Source organism: Mytilus californianus, unplaced genomic scaffold (genome assembly GCF_021869535.1).
Source record: "Mytilus californianus isolate M0D057914Y unplaced genomic scaffold, xbMytCali1.0.p SCAF_7, whole genome shotgun sequence".
Lineage (NCBI taxonomy): Eukaryota > Metazoa > Mollusca > Bivalvia > Mytilida > Mytilidae > Mytilus > Mytilus californianus.
In genome coordinates this window covers 26,703,190-26,726,219 of record NW_026262723.1, presented here as the reverse complement: position 1 = coordinate 26,726,219, position 23,030 = coordinate 26,703,190, and the positions used below count along the sequence as shown (strand labels likewise).

The 23,030-nt window shown below is 33.0% G+C and overlaps 1 protein-coding gene across 6 annotated transcripts in view; it reads left to right on the top strand.

Annotated features, from left to right (window-relative positions):
* Positions 1–1,186: 1,186 nt before the first annotated feature.
* Positions 1,187–23,030, top strand: part of LOC127707424 (multidrug resistance-associated protein 1-like) — a 63,874-nt gene continuing 42,030 nt past the window's right edge. For 4 of the 6 annotated variants that reach the window (XM_052211935.1, XM_052211934.1, XM_052211933.1 and 1 more), the window contains exons 1-13: positions 1,188–1,410; positions 4,572–4,736; positions 6,055–6,174; positions 7,698–7,838; positions 11,097–11,219; positions 12,179–12,249; positions 14,562–14,693; positions 15,530–15,682; positions 16,308–16,488; positions 18,490–18,658; positions 19,766–19,851; positions 20,970–21,035; positions 21,920–22,057. In XM_052211935.1, coding sequence (XP_052067895.1) covers positions 1,405–1,410; positions 4,572–4,736; positions 6,055–6,174; positions 7,698–7,838; positions 11,097–11,219; positions 12,179–12,249; positions 14,562–14,693; positions 15,530–15,682; positions 16,308–16,488; positions 18,490–18,658; positions 19,766–19,851; positions 20,970–21,035; positions 21,920–22,057 — 1,551 coding nt within the window. In that variant the 5' untranslated portion in view covers positions 1,188–1,404. Of the gene's footprint in view, positions 1,411–4,571; positions 4,737–6,054; positions 6,175–7,697; positions 7,839–11,096; positions 11,220–12,178; positions 12,250–14,561; positions 14,694–15,529; positions 15,683–16,307; positions 16,489–18,489; positions 18,659–19,765; positions 19,852–20,969; positions 21,036–21,919; positions 22,058–23,030 lie in introns of all 6 variants that reach the window. The other 2 variants (XM_052211932.1, XM_052211931.1) reach the window with 2 other exon arrangements.

Sequence of the window (23,030 nt, the reverse complement as noted above, 5' to 3'; positions counted from 1 at the left end):
ACTCATTTTAGGACTCGCACTAGATGTTTTACAATTTTATGCAAAACACCTGATAATTGAGACAAATCTTATGATCCGCGGACTTTCTATTATCAAGCATAGGAAAAAACTAGCTATTCAATGCATGCTTACATGTAACATTATTATAGTGTTAAAATTGAGAATGGAAACGGGGAATGTGTCAAAGAGACAACAACCAGATCAAAGAGCAGAAAAGAGCCCAATGCCACCAATGGATCTTCAACAAAGCAAGAAAATACCGCACCCGGAGGCGGGCGTCAGCTGGCCCCCAAACAATAATGTATACTAGTTCAGCGAAAATGGACATCACACTAAACTCCGAAACATATAAATGAGCCAAAATTTAAAAAAACATACAAGACTAACAAAGGCCAGAGGTTCCTGACTTGGTGACATTATTATATAATTGTTAATCAACCTATTTTTCTTTGTTATCAACACCAGTGATCCTAAAATGTTTCTGTCAGAAAAAAAAACCCGTAAAAATACACGTAATATTAAAAATATTGTTGATAAGGGAAATCCCATTATCAAACCGATAGATCCATGCAGGAGATGTGAAAGGCTTTAATTAAAGGCTTAAGAAGTGCGATTTCGAAATTAAAGAATTCGTTTTTACTACAGTAAATATAAGGGTAATAACCATTCTTAACACTTTAACCTATTGTGGGTGTGTATTACATAATCCTTTAAATGGACATCAATGTGTATTAAATGGCATTGTATATACTGAACATATGAAAAATGTCACTTTTTTTAGACAATGAAATAACACATATAATGTGTTAGATAAATATAGCGTGTACAATTTATTTAACTGTTTAATGTTTCGGAAGGGACATTTGTAACGAACATAGGACTTTGTTTAACGAAAACTTTACAAGAAAAAAAAAATCATTGTACTTTATTGCAGTGTTCAAAACAGTAATTGTGGAAAGTAATAGTTAATATATTTGTTTATTCATAATACAAGAAAATTTCAACGAAACAGCAAATCAAAGATACAAAAGAAAATATAAAAGACACCTGATTTACCTATTATTGAAAACAAATTTTATCAAACAGAAAGTTGGTGTTGTGTTTTATTGGATTCTCAGTATATTTAAATCCACAAATAATCAATATTGTTCATGTCCTTAATTCTTGACCTGTTCCATGTACATTATAACATGAAAGTAAAAAATCAACATAACATTGCTATGGTCGTTTAAATTGTCGTTCTTTGTATATTTTGGAATTAAAATTTCGACTGTCAGCTAGTGTTCATGTTTGATCGATCTATCTATATATATATATATATATATAGCTAGTAGCAGGTTATGGTAGATAGTTTTTAGTTGGTCTATCGGCCGTGTTGTCCATTTCTGTCTGTGGATTGTGAAAATGCAGGTATGATTTGTAAAATTTATAAATAGATAAGATTAATTGAACATTGAATTACTTTACATTTTTGTTGAGCTAATAATATATGTCTTTGTTTAAAGAATTTCACGCTTCGTATTTTAAATACAACAGGTTGGGGATTATCTCCCGAATGGGTAATAATATTTCTTTTAGAATATACAAGTATTACCCCAAATGGGATATGATTTTACTGAATTTTACTGTGCAAAATTTTGCTCTATTCAAGGTCAAATAATGCAAAGTGCATATGATTACACAAAACTCATCAACTTTGGTTGTCAACTTTTCAGAGGTAGCAATCAATCGAGCATCTTTTTTAATTTTCTAGCTGGAACAGTCGCTGACCAAAAGTTATATTCCATTTTGGCTATTATAACTTAAAAGAGTTAATATGACTTATTTGGAAGATAATTTCCATGAAACATTACATATATACATATATATATATGAACGGTCATCGTAGCGACTACAAATGCAAGCCAGACCTCCCTCTCAGTCGACATTTGAGATCCCCTGGCCACACTAAGGCAGATCTCAATCGACTGACCATTACAATCATTGACCACAACTCTGCTTGGTCTAGGGAGGATAGACTCACTCGGGAAAGATTTTGGATAAGAAAATTAACAACTTTGGCACCAAATGGGATAAATGAAAAGATGTAGTTCTACTCCATGCAGTGCTTCACATTTGGGTTATATTGCTTATTATTACAGTCTCTGTTTCTATTTCTTTACCTTACTCATCTCTAAAATCTGTTGAATATACCAATTTAAATTGCTTAATTTTTTGAGGGATGTAAAAGTACCAAGCCACGTTCAACTAGTTAACCTTAGTCAAATTTTATTATCATATTTTAACGGCCGTTTGTTTGCGATGTTTAAATACGCAGACTCTGTTGTAACTACTCTACCGTTGTCAAATTTGAAATATTTACAAATTTAGATCGTTCAGTGCTGTTTATTTGGAATTCTTATTGACGCAATCGTTCTTGTAACATCATAACTGTCGTCACCGTTAAAGCTTTAGAATTGTGCTAGTTCATATCGCACATTAATATTTTTATTTAAAGCATATATTTGAACTCTCTGTTGTAATTAGTCATATAACCTATGTCGTGTTTAACACATATCTAGAATTGTGCAAGCGTCTTACCTGATGTTCGGTTTGACTTTTTTATTGTATAAATTTCAAGATTGTTATAGTTTAATCTAAGTAGACTGATATATGATTCATTCAACATCACAATCATATTTACTGATGAAGGATATCTGTTATCCGAAATATTTATAAATAATTACATTTATAGTTCCTTTTTTTTGTTATTGGTGTTGTTGTGTACACTTTTTAGGCGTTCATATATATATATATATATATATATATACAAGTCTAAATTGAAAACAACGTTCAAACCTATGATTGCGTTGGATAAAAACCGCAATTTTTATACGTGTGCATGTAAAACAAATTTCTTTTTAGAGGGGTCTAAATACAGCACAAACAACATTTTCCAAAAGACCAAAAAAAGTGAAAAGTATATTTTAACAAATCGCATTTGACAAACAGGTCGAACAACTGATGTTCTTAAACCCTGCTGACTGCCATTGACGATTGCCAAATAAATTGATCACGAGATGTAACATGGATCTTAATTATTAATTTAATACCAAACAGAAAAAAACAATAAACTTGCGGAGAAGATGGTATACCGCAAACATGAGGTGCAAAAATTTGTACACCATATCCGGATTTCGACAATTAATGTCTCTTCAGTGATGTTAGGGATCGAAACGGTATTTGGAAGGCCATATAATTTTCCTCAATTTAGGATTGATATATATATATATATATATATATAGTTTGTCCGCAGTTTGAAGCGCTTTGACCAATTGAACCCTTCATGTCTATCTATACTTTTTTTCCGTCGACAGAAACAAAGAAAAAAAGGGGGAGGGGTTCGAATGACGTCTTTCCAAACTGCGAACAGAATACTATTATTTGTTACTGATTACTACATTACTTATTACTAAGTACTAAACAAGTGTGAACGATCACTGCCTATGGAAGTATCTTATTTTCCACTTATAAAGTGGTGGATTCAAGAGTAGAGGGCGTAGAGGGCGTACGCCCCCTTTTGATTGAAAAATATATCATTGTCTAACATAGAAAGGTCCAAAAAAAATGTTGGCCTCGCTACTCTTAGCGATATTTCTTCATGCAGTTTTGTGGAATTACGTCCCTCCCCCGCCCCCCCCCCCCCCCACCCGGACATCATGATCTTATTTGTCATTTATCACTACCAAACAATTGCGGATATAATCGTTATACTCTCATTAGCCATTTATTAGCAAAAAAAAAAAAAAAAAACTGCAGACACAATACTTGAATTAGCCACCTATTACTACAAAAACTGATAAAAGAAGACTATAAAGTATTTTTACAAAAATACTGCATACAGAGTTCTCATATTTGCCACGTGTTACTATAACAACTACAGGCAGAATAATGCTCATAATTGCATTAAGTAAAAATAACAAAAATACCGAATTCCAAGGAAAATATAAAACGGAAAGTGCCCCATCAAACGGCAAAATCAAAAGCTCAAACACATCTAACGAATGGAAAACAACTGTCAATTTCCTAACTTTGTACAGGCATTTCCCTATGTAGAAAATGGTGGATTAAACCTGGTTTTATAGCTAGCTAAACCTTTCATTTGTATGACAGTCGCATAAAAATTCCATTATATTGACAGATATGTGTGAACAAAACAAACAGACATAATAGATAAAAATGCAAAAAATTAGGGTACAACAGTCAACATTGTGTTATAATCTTAATCACTATAAAACAAATAAATATGTCAACAAAGAAAAACAAAATGATATACTTATTACTACAAAACGGCGACAAGATAGCTCTTATTTACAACTAATTTCACAATATAACTACAAAAATAATACTCTTATTTGCCACTTATTACAAATCTGCGGACACAGTCATACCCTTTTTAATATGCAAAAATCCATATGTTGATGAGAGCCATAGACAACTAGTAGCGTAACAAGACAATTTATAATTGGAAGTTTCGGCTTGTGGTGTGAGGGTTTCTAAATATACCAATATTTGCATTTTACAATTTATAGGATTTTGTCTCAGCAGAGAATACGATGGATTCAGCATACCTGTCTCTTTTTGAGAACTCTTTGCTTCAGTCTTCCCCATGTTTTCTCCTTTTACTTGGAGCACCACTACGAGTTTTTCATTTTGGTTGGAGAAATTCTCCAAAACGGATAAATACTCTCGGAACTGTAAGTATCATTATAATTACAAACATAATTAGTCATATAATGGGAACGAAATACAACGATAGAAGTAGTAAATCATAGCAAGACAGGCGTTTTAAATTTAATTGCATGATGCTTATGCTGTTGGTTTAGTATCTAACGTCCAGTGGCAAATAGTACATACATATCAGGACGGAAACATGTTATTGTGATATGAAAGAGAACCATGCTTTGCACAATATCGGCAAACTGGGCCGGATCTAAACGTGCCAGTTCACAATACACATTAGTCTGTCTAAGAGTCGACCTGTCCGCGTTCTTACTCCTAAATGCTTAGAATAGTATGTATTATCTAAATGAATCTTTTGGCCATGCACAACATGAATTGACTCACAGTAAAACATTTATTATTTGTTCCTCTTACTGTTTCTTGAAATTAAATATTTAGAATTTCTTTTTTAATATTTTGATGGAGATTGTCCTAAATGCTAAATAAATGTTGCCGCAAAAAGACTGTCTTCAGACAAAAAGTCAAATGCAACTTATGTTTTAACGGTTATTATAATGAGTGCTTGATTGAATGATTTGTGTTTAACGCCACTTTCAGCACTATTGTGCTATTTCGTGGTGGTCAGATGTTATTAGTGGAGGAACCGGAGTGCCCGAAGCGAGAAAGGAGAACTGACAACCCTTGTCAATTAAGATTGGAGTCGAGCGCTCCTGCCACGTGCGGGATTCGAACTCACAATCTTAGCGTCGACATGCTAGCTAAACAGCAGTAAGACTACAAAGACCACTCGGCCAACAAGGCCGCCACAGAGACCCTTTGCTATTATAAAGATATATAAAATCTAAACGAACATGAGTTTATAACGATGTAGTAAAATTAAGTCAGCACTTGCAGACAATACACCATGAAACACAATGCGTTTAATAAAGGAAATCATACATGATTTTAGTCTGTTTGTCAGAAGTGGAAAACTTCTCCGTGAAGAAATTGGCAGGTATATTTTTTCGATAAATATATAATATGAGAAGTGAACACGATATATTGGTTTGATGCTGTGATCTATTGTACGTTCTTGTTTCGGAGGAGTTGTTTGTTGGTTTGGTCTATTGATGTTTTTTTCTTTGGATTGGCCAAGCCGGGGATGTGTTTAATGCATATCAGCGCCACAGATAAATGTCAAAGAATAAGAGGCACAACAAATAATAAAAAAAAAACGTTAATCGAAAATAATGAACAGATGTACGTCATGCAGTGTAACAAAAATCACTCTCTAAATATTATATTCTATAAATAAGAAGAACCTATTCAAATTAATCGTATTTTTCATTGCAGATTTTGACGGTTTTAATTGCTGTTTTAACATTGGGTGTGTTAGCACTTAATATACATGGCTTTCTGGAAGGTGATCCATCGCTGACGGAATTGTTTCCAGTGCTTGTCATTATAACAATGGTAATATTACATATATTCTTTAAAAATGCCTATTGCACATTTCAATATTATTCACACACTCAGGCCTTTGAAACTGTTTTACATTCAAGCATGATTTGAAATACACTTTGTTTTAATGTACCATTGAATAAAAGTTAATCATTCGGTGACAAATCCATGCGTATTGTACTTTATGCCACTGCTTAAATAGTAAGTCTTATATATGCATTTTTGATGTTGGTTGATGTATGACAGAAATCACACTAATTTCCCAGCTCATTTGTCCCGATATGACACCTTTATGCCAACCAGTTAAAAAAACGATGAACGTTGTTCAGTGTTTTTGTTAAATAATACAATCTAGCTATAAGTATCTAGCAATGCTATTGTTAAACGTGGTGTACTGAGAAAATGTAACAAAGTTCAATAAAATGTCGTTCCTAATTGACCGGATACTTGTGATATTTCCGTTTCTGTAGATATGATAGTAAGTATAAAAACAAATGGTATCCGGATGTCTATAAATAGAAGGCGATGTGAAGTTTATGTCATCGAGACAGCAACCAAACAACAAAATTTCCAAAAGAAATGTAGAAGAAAACATACAGTCTTTAACAATAGACATGCGTCTATATATATACAATATACCACGCTATAAATATAAATTGTCCTGATTCTACGCAAATGTTGATTAAACTTAGCAGAAATAATCAAAGATGATTTGATTATATTATTAACACCAAATCCCCCTCCCCCCAAAAAAACATAAAAAAAATGAATTTATACATCAGTTAGAAAAACTTTGGACGAAAGACACACGGGAATGTAGCGGGGTTACACTAGTTTAAAGAGATCTCAACCATTCTCCATTTTTTTAAATCTCAATCATTAGACTATTCAACCGTACGTAAAAGATCACACAATAACATAGAGTACACGAAAAGCACTTAGCTATAATAGAAAAGTAAGATAACATAATCACAAAATAAATAAAAGAATACTCGCAGTTACTGAAAGATAGCTCAAAGTACTTAACCTGTCACCATACACAGGCGCAGATCCAGCCATTTAAAAAAGGGGGGAGGGGTTGTTTCCATCCCCAAGAATACCATGATACTTTCACATAAAAAGGAAAAAAGGGGGGTTCCAATCCCTAGACCCCTCCTCCCCCGGATGCGCCATAATATATATAATTTACTTAATATTTATATTTTTTTTTTACTTAAAGTAAGAAAATAGTTTACTTGGGATGATTACAGATAATTATTACTTGAATGAATTGTTCTTACATTTACTAAGTAATTGGAAGATTATACTTTTGTACTTAAAGTTACTTAACGTAGTAAACCTTTATATTAGAATATGAAATGTATCGTCTTTGCTTGTATAACCAGGGTGAATTACTTAGTATTTCATATATGTTTTTATTTAGTAAATAGGTACTTTGATTATGGCATGCCTGATTTTGTTGAATAATTTAAGAAATATTAATTAATCATTTAAATCAAAGGAGTGGAATTCAAGTATTTTTCATTATTTTTCAGGCATTGGAAGCATATTTATCTCGAACAAAGAAGATATCACGGCCTCGTTCAAAACTTTCTTCACTGTTACTACTGATGCTGTTCTTGTCAGTTTTTCTGAGACTGTGTTTTAGCAGTTTACAAGAAGGTGTAACTTTACGTGTAAGTATATTTTGAAATTTTCAGTCAATCAAAAAAAAAATAATAAATCTTCATGCTTGTGTCCAGTATATACAGACCTTCTAAAATTCAAACTGACCACACGCACGATACACGCACGCACGATACACGCACGCACGATACACGCACGGTGAATGTACGATGAATGCACGGTGAATGCACGATACACGATACCCGCACGATGAGCGATGAGCGTTTCACGGAGGATTAACGAAAAATGTCTGTTTATTGTATATATATAATATTCGTAGTGTAGGAAAATATTAAATTTATTTGACGAGCTTTAGAAATAGAGAAAAAAAGGCGAGGCTTGCTAAGCTTTTCTCCTGTTTCGTAGCCAGTACAAGTACAATTTATTTTTTCAGACACTGTACAAATATTGGGTTTATACTGCAATTTAGCATTGAACTTAAACGTATAGTTTTTTTCTTCCGTCGATGGATTTTTCTAGTGAAATCGACATGACTTAAACGCGGACTTCTATGATGACCCAAATTGAACTCTGGTGTAAACAAACAGAAATTATTGAAAAAAAAAACATAACCGTTCGCTAGCAACAGAAGCAGGATAACAGGAGACTATATAGTATACTTTTATCGCTTCGTGTTATCTGTACACCTGTATTTGTATTCTAGTACATTGTAGTAGAAAGGACGATTGAAGAATAAATTTTAATCAACCGAGGCGAGGCGGTATCGTTGTAGCGTATTCGTTTCGAACGTTGACGCAAGATTGAATATTCAATAACCAGCAACAACAAAAACTTTTTTTTCTCATTGCACAAAGGTGTAGAGCATGTGCAATATATAATATATAAGCGAAACGTCCAATAACTAATGTATGCAATTACACTTCGACCGTGCGACCTTCATGGGTAGTCAAGGTTAGCCCTTAGTGCAACTACAATAACATATAACATAAATAAAATAAGTAGTTTATTATGCGAAAATAGACACATTCAACAAATATTAATTAGAATTTAGGGACCAACCATTTAACTTCAAAAAGGGGGGGGGGGGGGTTTTGTCTGAGTCAGACATTTTTTTTATATTAGTTTTAGTAGTTTTTCATCAAATTGGAATTTTTAGGAAAAAACCATAACCCCACTTCTTGAAGTTAAATGGTCGTTCCTTTAGTTCTTAGTTATTTAATAATACCCGATCGGGTCAAAACTAAGACCTTCAAATTGGTACCGTGGTAGCTGCTTTTCCGTTTAGTTGGCGGCAATTTGTAGTAAGAGTAGTGTAAAGTACATTTTGAAGTAGCATGTAGGTCAAGTTCAATCAAGTACAAATAAGGAGATCTGGCATGATTGCCAATGAGACAAATATCTACCAAAGTTCAAATGAAGTGGATGTAAGCAATAATGAGCAATCGTAACGCCTTCAACAATGAGAGAAACCCATACCGTATAGTTGACTATAAAAAGCCCCGACATGAAAAACATAAAACAATTCAATGGAGAAAACTAACGGCCTAATTATAACAATAGTATACGAAAAACAAATGTTACAGAGATGACCAAAGACAACCAATGAATTACAGGCTACTGACTTGGGACAGGCACATACAGAATGTGGCGGGACTAAACATGTTTGAGAGCGCTCAACCTTCGTATTGAATAAAAGTTTTATTGTTCTAAATATGCATGAAAAAGTTGCTAGTGGACGATAAATAGCCATCCATCATAATCATTATTGTACGTAACCACTTTGGCTGGCATTCTTCGTTTTTATAATTTAATTTTTAGATGCCCCTGGTTCGATTTTGATCGGGTCAACTACTTGGGATTTTGATTTTGAATGAGAACAACTCTTTGCACATTTTGGGCTTTTGTACAGCTTTCCTGGGTTAACTTCTTCAGGAATGATCAAAACCAACAATTTGAAAGTAGGAGGATCTGTATGGCAAAATATATCTAACAATTCTAATAAGAAAAATACCGAAATCTAAGGTACATTTAAAAAGTGAAGTCCATAAAAACCAAACGCTAAACTATATCAACCGACAGAACGATTAGAAACAACTGTCATAATCCTGATTTGGTGCAAAAAGAATGACAATTTGAATTACTGAGTTATCTTGTTTAATAGATATCTTTGTATTTTTATGATTTTGCAAGCTTTGTATCCTACATTTTATTATGGTTGCGGTTTGTCATCTATTTCCCGCATGAACAGATTCTTTTAGTATCACACCGAATGGAGTGTGCTATAAATAAGTGATACGAAAAATACGTAATTTTGATATGCTCATACTGCAATGTGGTACGAAATTGGGAACGTTCTATTGGCTATTCGTTAGGTCAGTGTTGACTTGTAAAGATAAGTATCATCCTGACAAAAGAGATTTTTTATTTCAAAGTGTGGCATACATGCAAGCAGTCACATTTGTCAACAAGAAATATTCTCTTTGTAGAAATTATTTCCATTCTAAAGCATAACAAAAGTTCTTAGCACGTTAGCGGATTTATATTTAAAGTGATGCTTGTTAAGTAGAATTTGAGGACAAATATAATGTTTACATTGAGAGAAAGATGTTTAGTCACTAGCTATGTAGTGTGAATTCATTGGCGGATCCAAGGGGGTGTTCCGGGTTTTGGAAGCCCCCCTTTATTTTTGATTTTTTTTTAAATATTTAGCTCTTTTTTTTTAAAATTATTTGAGGGTTTCATGGTGTTACCCCCTCCTTTTTAAAATGGCTTGATCCGCGCATGGAATTAGATATCGCTTGATATTATCAATCGTTATTTCATTTCATTAATATAATAAAATTGTCAATAACTCGAGTTGATAATTTTATTTTACCTCAGAAAACTATATGTTATTTAGTAAATACTATACTCTACTTTTGTTTTAATGTTTATATGATAAAGATGAGGCATCGGTGGTCGAATGTTCTTAGAAGTCGAACTACTGTATCGCTAACTTGTCAAGACTGCGGTTGTGAGTTCGAATCCAGCACGTGGCAGGTCTACTCGACTCCAATCTTAATTGATTAGGATTGTAAGTAGTTTTCCTACTGAAGTTCGGTGGTTCTCTACGAGTACTCCGGCTTCCTCCACAAATAAGAACTGACATCCACGAAATAGCATGATAGTGTTGAAAGTTGCGTTAAACTCCATCAATGACACAGTCAATATATGATCTAGAAAAAGAACCGGTACTATAAAAAAAAAAAAAAAAAATATTTAAAAATTTTCAGTTCAATTTGAATAAAGAACATTTTCTATTTTTTCAGAATGGAACCTATGATTTTTTACAAAGCAGCATCCTTTTGTTATATTGTGTACTGGTATTGATTCGCCTGGTTGAGTCATTGTTTTACAACAGTAATATTGTGGATTCTTCTTCAGGAAACCAGGTGACATTTAAATCAGTAATATATAATTTGTAATACTTTTTTAGCAATGGAATATTACGCCACAACTGCGAATTAACCCCGCCTTATAATGATTAACGTATCAAAAATCGACGCTGTAACATCCTACAGCAAGTTGTAAATCCATGCTGAGGCGCATGACAACCAGTTGTAAATTCATGCTGAGGCGCATATAATTCGCAGTTTCAGAATTAAAAGGACAACAGGTATTTCCATTATGAGGGTCCCGTCCGATATTAGTATACCCCAGAGGCAAACTTAATATTTACGGGGGGAACCAACCGAAATAGATATCCGTACCCATAAAAATAAAAATACAGACACGCCATTGTTTGACTTTTCATTTTAAAGGACGTCATTATGCGATAAAACTTATTCGGTACGCCTTTGAATATCACCCAGGGTATAAAATATATGTAATCTCACAGAATTTCGGATGCTATCATAATTATTTTCATTATTTGTAGGATAGTAGGTTCATCCTACTAAAAAGGTGTTGTAGAAGTAATAAGAGTGTATGGTGTCGTTAGAAATTAAGCATTTTTCCCGAAAGACGCTATGTGATTCTTTACATTTGTTTTGAATCACAAAACCTTGCCACAGTCAAATACACCTCGTGGTTACTTACATGAATGCATGTCCTATACAAAGGCTAGCGAATGCTATTTTGGAAATGACTGTTGGTCCTAATGTTTGACATATGGGGCTGTGAACGCTGATAATGTATGTGGTGACTGATACAGAAAAAAGAGATAACCGATCGCAAGAAAATACTGCACAATACAACAAATTACATTAAAAAACAACACCCGACTCCTTTAAAAAGCAGACAAACAGACGTATAAACATATAAAAAAAAACAACACTATGTACTGTTACAATAAACTCTTCATCATAGATACCTGGCTATAGATTCACAGATATTGTGGTGTTTATTTTAGGTTCCTGAAGATGATTTGAGCAAAACCAATATATCTGTTTTATCGTCACTTACGTTTAGCTGGGTAGAGCCGTAAGTTGAAATTGCTTATATTATTAACAACAATAATAATAATAATAGTAATTAAAAACCAATTGTTCCGTCTTTCCACCAGAAACGATATATTTTGATATGAAAATATAAAAATCCGGTTTTAAATGTCATTTCCAGTGTCAAATATATATGGTTTCTATACATTTTTGTTTGAAATAAAGGAGATAATTTGTTACTTCCGGTTTGAAAAATGTCACTTTCGGTTTTATTTGATAGTTTACTTGACACTGATTCCAAAAATGTATCATGGTTCTATATACTTTTACATTAAATAAGTACAAAAAATAGCTACTTCCGGTTTACACATGGTCACTTCCGGTTGGCTTTTTCAAAGTCATATGGCTTGCAACCTAATGCACAAAGTCCCATGGTTTTATCATGTATACATATGAAGTTAAAGCAAAGGTTAATATCTAGAACGTCAAATTTACCTATGACCTTGACCTCAATTTCAAGGTCATCAAGCAAGGACCTCATATCAAAAGACCATAGGTCTCTATTATGTATTGTTAATAAGTTATATTACAATTCATCTAACTTTTAACATTCAAGGGGAGAAAACTCCTAGTGAATGTTATCACTTCGCTTGGAATAGAAATTTCCTATTGCAACAGATCACAAATAACAATTAAGTGGAAATATTTGTCGATATCTATTACAGTTTCTTAGGAGTAGCATGCACAAGCAAAAGCAAAAAATTAAAACATGACCTTGACCTTTGACCTTTGACCTTGACTTTATTTTCTTTTTGATGGACCCAGGACCTCAAATCAGAAGACCCTAGGTCTCTATCACTAAAGATTTATGAGTTTCTATTACATTTCTCTTATGTCAAATACATAAGGGGAAATAACTCTCATATGGAATGTTCAGATCTCTTCGATAAAGATTATTCTTGACAACCTGAGGATGTAACGAGTTATTTGGTAAAATAAATTTGTCGTAATCTTTTACGGTTGCGAAAGATAGTACGCACAAAAAAAAACAGTGTTCGGGGAGATAACTCTTACATGAGAAAGTGTTCGGTTAAGCGGTGTCAGTTTCAAAAGTGTATAAACTGTTCGATATCATATGCAAAATATCTAAGCGACATCTTGTGAAATAACAATACAGTGCATGAAAAAAATTAAGTAGAGGAAAAAAAAAAAAAAAAAAAAAAAAAATCAGAACAAATCCTAAAGGTCTTTGCACGGGAAAGTGGAAAGTCCTAATAGTAATAATAAAAATTTTAAATGTTGGAACCCCCCTTTTTCTGGTTTTGTTTTGTTTTAATTATGCAAACGTTTCATAGTATTGTGATGGTTGGACCCCCCCCCCCTCCAAAAAAAAAAAAAAAAAAAAAGAAAAAAAAAAAAATGGCCTGAACCACGCGTTACAGTCACTCTGATATCAGGTATTAGTCATATACTAATTATATCCCTATTTGTTTTGACGTGCATAAATGAGCAAGTTTTGTCATGTGATCAGATTATTTTCTTCCTACAGTTAACAAATGCCACATACATATTTCAAGATTATTATTTGACCTTATTTCAAATTACCATTTTTGTTTTATTAATCAGTCTATAAACACATGGTCGTGTGAATCTTATAGTATTATATGTCCACTTTTGATAAAAATTTAAAACTATATATTTGATATCCAAGTGCAATGGTCTATCTCCTTATAGGCAACTATTATACGATATGATTGCACCCTACGAGGTTTTGTCTGATCTATACTGTTATATCGTCTTTACATTCCCATTGGATTATAATAGATTATTCATCTAGTTGTTACACAGGAAAATATCCTTATAGTGCTGCATCACCATTATTTAATTTCATGTATTTTTGCTGTAAAATAATTGTTTTCAAAATCATCTTACTAGTTGTATGCTTAAATTGTTTGCATGGTTTGAACTCAATCTATGAGCAGTCCTTAGCGAATCCTGAAGTCCAGAACTGGGGATATTATACAGTTAAAAAATTATGATCTATCTCAAATATAAATATAGGGATACATTTCTAAAACAGCATTGTTTGTAGTGAAGTGTTATATCTCCAGAAAAGGGGATGTTTATTTATCTTAAATGTTTGTCAATTAAATAAACAATCGAACATAGAGTTTCTTTTTATGTACGTGAATTCAATTCCTATATATAAGTTTTAATGACTAAGACAAATTTTAATGATATTGTGCTTTTAAACATTAAGTTAGATTTTAACCACTATATTGCCAAATGTGAAATACACCATTATAAGATTCACACGACGACATGTTACATTCAAGTTGAACATTGTACTTTCAGACTGTTTAGAAAAGGACGTGATAACAGCTTAAAACTAACTGATTTGCCACCATTTGCACCATCCAGTACAACAAAAACATGCATGGCAAACTTCGAAAAATATTGGACAAAAGAAGTAACCCGAGCTAACAGGTTTATAGCACATGGTTATCTCCCTTATACAATAATATTTATCATTTAACGGCACCAATTTACTGCGTTCAATGCGCATTTTAACTGCTTATATCTCTTCAGTGATGCACTTAGCCAAAATATTGGAAATATAAAACCCACTACATATACTGAAGGGTTGATCAAACAAAAAGGGACCAAACATAATACTCTAGACAAGGAATCAGAGTCACATGCAAGCACGCGGGAGATAATTCCTGACATCAGAAATATTATAATTAGACCAAACATAATACTCCAGACAAGGAATCAGAGTCACATGCAAGCACGCGGGAGATAATTCCTGACATCAGAAATAGTATAATTAGACCAAACATAATACTCCAGACAAGGAATCAGAGTCACTTGCAAGCACGCGGGAGATAATTCCTGACATCAGAAATATTATAATTAAAAAAAGAATTTTGTCATTCCTTTCTATTTCCATTATACATCATAAAGGAGCATAAGATTTCCAGCGATTTTTTGTCTGAACAGCTAGCATACGGTTTCCCTCTTTGTATATACTATCTTATACCAAAACACAGTCTGATGATAAGTAAAAACATAAAAATAAGTTTAAACCTACGTTATTGTTCAAAATCAAATTGAATGACAAAAATATCAGATAAACGTTTTTCAACATAGATAGTCTTTTCCATTTTGCACCAATAACCATCGGCAGCTCACCAGGTATCACATGTCTCATTTCAAATATGGCAAGCCGCAAATGACGTCCTTCAGAGGTTCATATGACATTTAACTGTCAATCAACAGGAAAACATTTAAAAAATATATTATTTTTATATTTGTGATAGTGAGAAAAAGGACAAGCACTTGGACAAGAAGAAAATTCCAAAAGCCAGGTTACTGACTTGTATTTGTAAGGCATCAGGACCACAATTACTATTGTCTGCATTGAACAAATTAATTACACATGGAACAGATATCGCACATCCATTCACCTTGACGTAAGTTTTGAATATAATCATGTATCAACACACTTTTTACACGAATTTAATCAAAGCTTGGTCATGCAATCATTCTCGGTCAAACATTGGCTATGGAAAATTCTACTTGTACAACAATTAACTATTCATTGAAGTAAAAAAAGGGCCAAAGTGTATTACATGTGTGCATTAATTCAATTAGAAACACCATCTATAATGGAAAACAAAGATAATTTTAGCTTCTTATTATTTTTCTCTAGCAGCTCCTGTGTAAACATGACGAATCTGACGGAGATTGCTCCTCCAAAAGATAGACATACTTGGTTTATATATATATATCATACTAATTATTTAATATTTGATTCAATGTTTCCGGCGTACTGGGTACCGTTTTCTTTTCAAAAACATTTAATTATATAATTCATTATTATACACTACGTACATTTTAATAAATATAATTTTTGTGTGATGCATTAAAACTCTCTCTCCGAAGAAGAACATACTAGGCAACCTCTTGTCAACCTATAATATACTTGTCGCATTTTAAACTATGAATCAGAGTTTCCCAAAATTTGGTATCAAGTCTCAAGTGAGAATGCTATGTGATGCTATAGCTCATAATTCATCTTGTTGTTTTTATTCATAGATTGTTGTTAGCTTGTATATCGTCAGAGTCACCCGAAGAGACACAGAAAGGCTACGTGTATGCCTTTTGTATCTTTGGAATCGAACTGATTAGAATCTTTGCTGTGATGCATCATATACACATGACTCAGGAAGCAGGGAGAAAGAATGAACTGGCACTTACAGTAGCAATTTATAAGAAGGTACAAACACATGTATATAATAAGCCCTTTGTGATTTGATGAACAGTTTTGACATGAGACTAATTAAAGATTAATTGAAAGAGAAAATTTGTTTAAATTGTTAAAACAAACCTCTTCAAAATTGTCCGTTTCTAAATTTTGAAATTGTGAAGAAACTTACATTTGTAAGGTTTCAACTTCCTTAGGAAAAATTGGCCTTAAATGGATTTTGGCTTTTTTTAAAAGTCCTTTTTGGTTATACAGCTCTTCAACAGTTTCGGTTCATCAACATTCTTAGCTTTCAAATATTCGGCTTTGAGTTTTCCTGACAATGGTAAATCCAGAAAAGCTCTTCGGTCGCCTTAAACGTATAGCGTGTCTTTAAATTTACTTATTTTTCTTTTTCATTTACTTCGATTTCCTCTCTTAATTTTACATTTAAGGAATGACTGTAATTTTTTTTCTGTCTATGAAGAAATAACATAAAAAATGTGGTGCACACTGAATAACCCGCGTAGCAGGTTATTTTAAAGTATTATGAACCACATTTTTTATGTTATTTCGAATAGACAGAAAAAATATTACAGTCTTTCCTTATAATTTAATTCTAAATTCCATTTTAAGCCGGAGTAAATCACGAAAAAACGTCACATGACAAAATTATGTATATGAGCTGATAGACAAAACACTGTCGGCCAATCAGAAGACGCGTTACATCCAAAATTAGATTATTTGCCTATATAGTAACGTTATTTTAGCTTTCTGTTTTATTGATCACGAAAACAAATTGCTTTTCTTAATAAAGAGAAAACCAAAACGTGCAACCTACAACACTTTATGCGGGAACTTCAATATGCTGTACACGTCTTATAACAATACAATTTAATTATATAATTTATTTAACTCAGACATATTTGCTTAAATTATATGTATGTAATATGCAAAAGAACAAGGTGAATTAACATACACAAAGCAGTTGAAAATATATGATGGTAAAAAAATTTAGTCGGACATGCAGTTATCATGGTTATAATTTTGAAATATTAAAGAAATAATATTGTAATTTTTTTGTCATTTTTATTGTTACTTTGATAAATCATTCACTTTCGTTACTTACATGCACACCGTTTAGTAATTGCTTCCTTCTTATATAGCCCAGTGAACTTTTTTTTCTTTGATATTGACTCAGATGAACAACTGCAATATAGAATCTAACACAAAACTAACGTTATGATCTCTACTTTTCAATTATCAACTTCCCATTACTCAGCAGTAACATACAATCTGCTCTATTGTATTTGCGTTTACATATCTTAATTCAGGGGCGGATCCAGTTATTTTTAAAAGGGGGGGGGGGGTGGGGGGTCCCAACCTAGGATAAAGGGGGGGGGGGGGTTCCAACTATATGTCCCAATTCACCATTCAAATGCATTGATCGTCAAGAAAAAAAGAGGGGTTCCAACCCCCCGGAACCCCCCCCCCCCCCCCCCCCCCCCTTCTGGATCCGCCACTGTTAATTGATACGTTACTCTCGTGCATGTTCACACTATTCCGACTTTATCAACAAAGGTGTGCTCCTTAAAAAAACCTCTAACAGAGTTATGAGAAAGGACTACTGAAATCGACACTACGCACGATTTACGATCACCATCACGAACACGTGATCACGAATTGGTTGACTGTTACGATATGTCTGTGTTTCAGCTTATAGAGACATGTTTTTACGGTCATATATCTTAAAATTCCAGAATAGTAGTTTGATCTGTCAATTTGCTGAGTTGTCCCATTTCTAATGCTTGATTTGTATTGCGGGTGATACATGCATAATAGGAGACGCATACCCTATCGTCATGTCAACGCATCCGGTCTCGCTGCTTTTGGAGTTCCTGCGATTCCATCAGTTGTGTGTATTACCTTGAGTTGTATGCTCGTATGGATTTATGAGATATGAACAGCGGTACACTTATATTGTTGTGTCTTCCAGAGAGTGTATTTACTATATATACTTATGTATTTTTGTAGATACTAAGACTATCAAATACATCAAGAAAATCTTCTACAGTAGGAGAGATTATAAATCTATTGTCGGTTGATGCCGGGAAAATAGGAGCATGTATGTGGAGTATAAATGATGTATGGGCAGTTCCATTAGTTTTCTGTACCTGCTTTTATATCACATGGAGAACGCTAGGTATATATAGATATATATTTGCCAAATTTTGTAAAGCTCTATACGATGCATGCAGGGATTTTACAACGGGGAAATAAATCATTATTCATACTTTTGAATTGTATTTAGTTTAGTGCTTTAAACTTCTGTATTGTATGTACATGTAGAAAAAAAAATCAAAGACCAAAAACATAACAACTTAAATGCAAGCGTCATCATTTATCTGTAAGAAACTTAGATTTTGCAATTAAACCAGGAAAATACAAGATAGTACAGCGATTAATATTTCCATACAAAAGCAGTGATAAGTTATCGGATCATTATGATGACTGACGTAATTAAAATTCCATTCCTAATCAATAACTACAAAAACATTATCTGAAAGTGTTACTGCATTTGGAAAATTTTACATAATGACACTTTTTCTTTTTTATCAGAACAAATTGCACATTTTAGCTCAAGAGAAAAAAATCAAATATTTATTTCAGCTGTAAGCCTCTCATTTCTAATGAGGGACCGACTCCCCTTAGATATGAGAGTCTTACATCTAATACAAATTATCAGTTAAAAAACCTGCGATTTTCATAAATAATAATGATTGAGTTGAGTGAGGTCTACCAAAACATATTTTGCTACGAGACATCATTCATCAATATGTGAATATTGGTCAACATTCTATTTATTAAAAAAACAATAGTATTACACAATTTCAAATCCTTTGACAATTGTTATACTTTTGTAATTTTAGTGGAAAAAAATATTGGTTCATATCATACTCCCTTCTTTCCGATCCTTTGAAGAACCCACAAAAATTAGTCAGAAAGACAATGCACAGCTTTACCTCTTTATGTTCCCGCAGCAGGTTTGCTTTGCTTAAATATACAGCACCTTGAACATCGTCAACACATTCTTCAATTCACGTACCGTTAGTTAAATTTTAACGGATGTATTTTAATCGTTTGCACCGTTGTAAAGATTACATTGTGAATTGTAAGGAAGTATTATCTTCCTCTATAATTGTATAGTGCATGATAGATGAAGTTCAAATACGTTTGTTTGTTAAATATCTAGATTATTTTTTATAACACTTTGCATCATTAACATTATAGAATACATTTCTTTCAACAGGAAATGCAGTAGTGATAGGTGTTGGTGCCTTGGTGGTTCTTATGCCTATATTTTCAATATTCATAAAGAAATCACATGCTTTTCACGTAAGTATAAATGATAATTATTGTTCACACTTAAGTGAACAAAGCCGCAACTATAGACTAATGATATGTAAACATGTACCGACGGACACGAACTTCCAGAGAATCTCCCAGACAGCGAGGGACCAGGATTAAAATAAGTTTTATTTGCATTTAAATGAAGCATACATAGATTAGAAATACCCTGACAAGTTATTTTGCTAGATTCTTCAAAATAACAGAATTATGGTCATTTTTGTTAGTTTCGATTTTATTAAAAATTTTCATTCTTTTTTTTATATATTTGTTTTCACATGTATACTTATCTATTATAGTGTGTTTTGGGTGTGTGTGTGTGGGGTTCAAGACTTTCTCTATTAATTAAAATGCAATGGTAGCTTTACCAACGAAATAACTGAAGAATTTTAATTTGGTTGCCATAGCAACAATGTATTCGAATCTGCAAATAATACAATCATGTTATGATGAATTAAACTTTTTCTTTTCTACGTCAATTCTAAGAGAGTGAATAACAAGATATATAATTATATATATAAAATATGTAATAAACCACCAAAGACCTGTGTATTATTTAATATGGTCTCTTATGTTCATTTATTATCTTATTGGTGAATACATGTATCCTGAAAAAGTGATTATATCAAAGATCTGTCAATGCAGAGTAAGATGAAAAATCAAACAGCATGATAAATAAAAAAAGGGCATGTATGTAAAAGGGATGTTAAAAAACTTTCAACAACATATACATTTTATTCATGTAATTCTAAGACAGTCATAGATAACAAAACTAGAGACTACTTTTGGGGTCCTAATGGGCAGGTATACCTTGCTTGATTAACATGTACCGGTATATAACGGAAATGCAGCAAACTGAATACGATCAATAATCTATTTAGATTTCATACTCTTTTCAACCACAGCAGAAGCAATAATTGTAATGCGCTGCGTCACCAGTTACATTGTCTTCTGCAATTGCGACCGCCAATTCCCAATATACGGTTACAACAATTCAATACCTGTTGATACAGTAAATTGATTAACATACAATCGGTATCGACAAATGTTCAAATAGCTGATATGATGTCTTTTGACAACTCCGTGTTCATTATACTTTTTAACAGGTTTTAAAGAAGAGTTTCACTGATGCAAGAATCAAAATGATGAATGAGATTTTAAACGGGATACGCGTAAGTAGCTTTGTGATCAATTTGATAAAGTTGGTTGATAATTCCACCTTTATAGAATTAGAGCCGGTTTTGGCTATACTTTAGGTTCCTTAAGGTGATCAGCTCTTCAACGTTTGTATTAGGTTTAAGACTTTCAAGTATTTTGACCTGGAGCATCACCGAAGAGACATTACTTGTCGAAATGCGCATCTGGTGCAGTAAGATGTATATCGTTTAAATTATTATAGATCCCTTTCGATTGTTGGCAGCCTATTTTTAATTTTGATTTTGAAGTTTTTATTGAATTATATTTTACAAACTATTTGAATGAGGAACTAGCCGCCTTGAAACTTAGATTCATCTAGTTTTTTATAACAAGACAATTCAATGTTAACAGCTGACTGGAATTTACAATAACTTTCCTGGCAGTGAGAAACTGTGTGGCCCTTTACTGAAATTAAATTGTAATACTTTATAATAAATTCATTTCATTATAGTAATACATGTATTAAAACAAGAATATGTGGTACCGGTATGATTACCAATGAAACAACTCTCCATCAGAGACCAAATGACACAGACGTTAACATTTATAGGTCACCGTACGGCCTTCAACAATTGCAAAACCCATACCGCATAGTAAGCTATAATAGGCCCCGAAATAACAAATGTAAAACAATTCAAACGAACTGCCTAATTTATGTACAAAACAATGAACGAAAAACAAATATGATATACCGCAACTAACGACAACCAGTGAATTACAGGCGCCTGACTTGGGACATACACATATAGAACGTGGAAAGTTTGGGTACAAGGTACATGTAGCATTGGGTTTGAAGTCTTCTGTTTCTTTTAAAAATATAAGATAACCCCATGACATGTTTATTTTGAATTTGTTGAAGGTTATGAAGATGTATGCATGGGAAGAGTCGTTTATGCAACGTATTACAGAAATACGCGATAAAGAATTAAATATGAGACAAAAAACTAAAAGAATGGAAACATTCCAGCACGCATTGTCATCATCAACGCCTTTTATGGTAAATATTTTAGCAGCCAATCAATCTTTATAAAACTTTCAATCACCTCTACGTCTTTTATGGAGTTTTTTTACGTCGGTTGTAGGAAAAAAAATAGTTGTTTCTACCATAGCTTGTCCAAGTTTCAAGCGGATATTTAGTTACGCTGGTATCTGGAATATGCAGGTTTTTGTATACCTGTAACCGGAGAGCATGATGCTTCTGAGAAAATCACATTGTCTCCACCGGGACTCTCTGTATTAAAGTGCAGCGCTCTAACCCACTGAGCTAAAGAAGTACTTCCTTAGCTCAACCGCTTACGGCTGACTTAGTATCTACTAATGAAGGGAAGCAATCCTGTCCCATATCTTATTGTTGACTTTTGAGACGTATAAACAACACTTTAAAGGGACATTTTATTGCGTACGTTCAACTGATAAAACAACTCCATTACTTGGGTCTGTACCAAGACAAAAAAGGATACTAGTGTGCAATTTAAAAATTAGGTCCAGTGAAAACAAACAGCATCGTGAACAAAACGAAAATCCACCACAACACAAACAACAGCAAACAACACAATCAAGATAAAAAATAACTATTCAACAACGTAAGCTCTGTTATAACCAGAATTGACTCCTGCAAATCTGTTATGAATATAAACATCAAAACATAAATAACAACTGAAATGTGGGAATCGTTTGACACACTGTTGTAAGGTATGTTCCTGCTATGCATGCATCAACAGACATAAGAATCCGCAATACAATTAAAATGTCACAATACGCAATCTGTTGATTAACAGATCATACGACACTTCTGGTAATTACAGGTTAAAATTCGAGATGACATATATCATGATAAATAAAAATAAAAATATGCGAAATGATTGCTGATACGTCAACAAATATTCTACAAGAGACCAACTAACAAACCAAAACCAACGACCCCATAGACCTGATGTAAGTAAAATCAACAAGGAAAAAAAAACCAAATA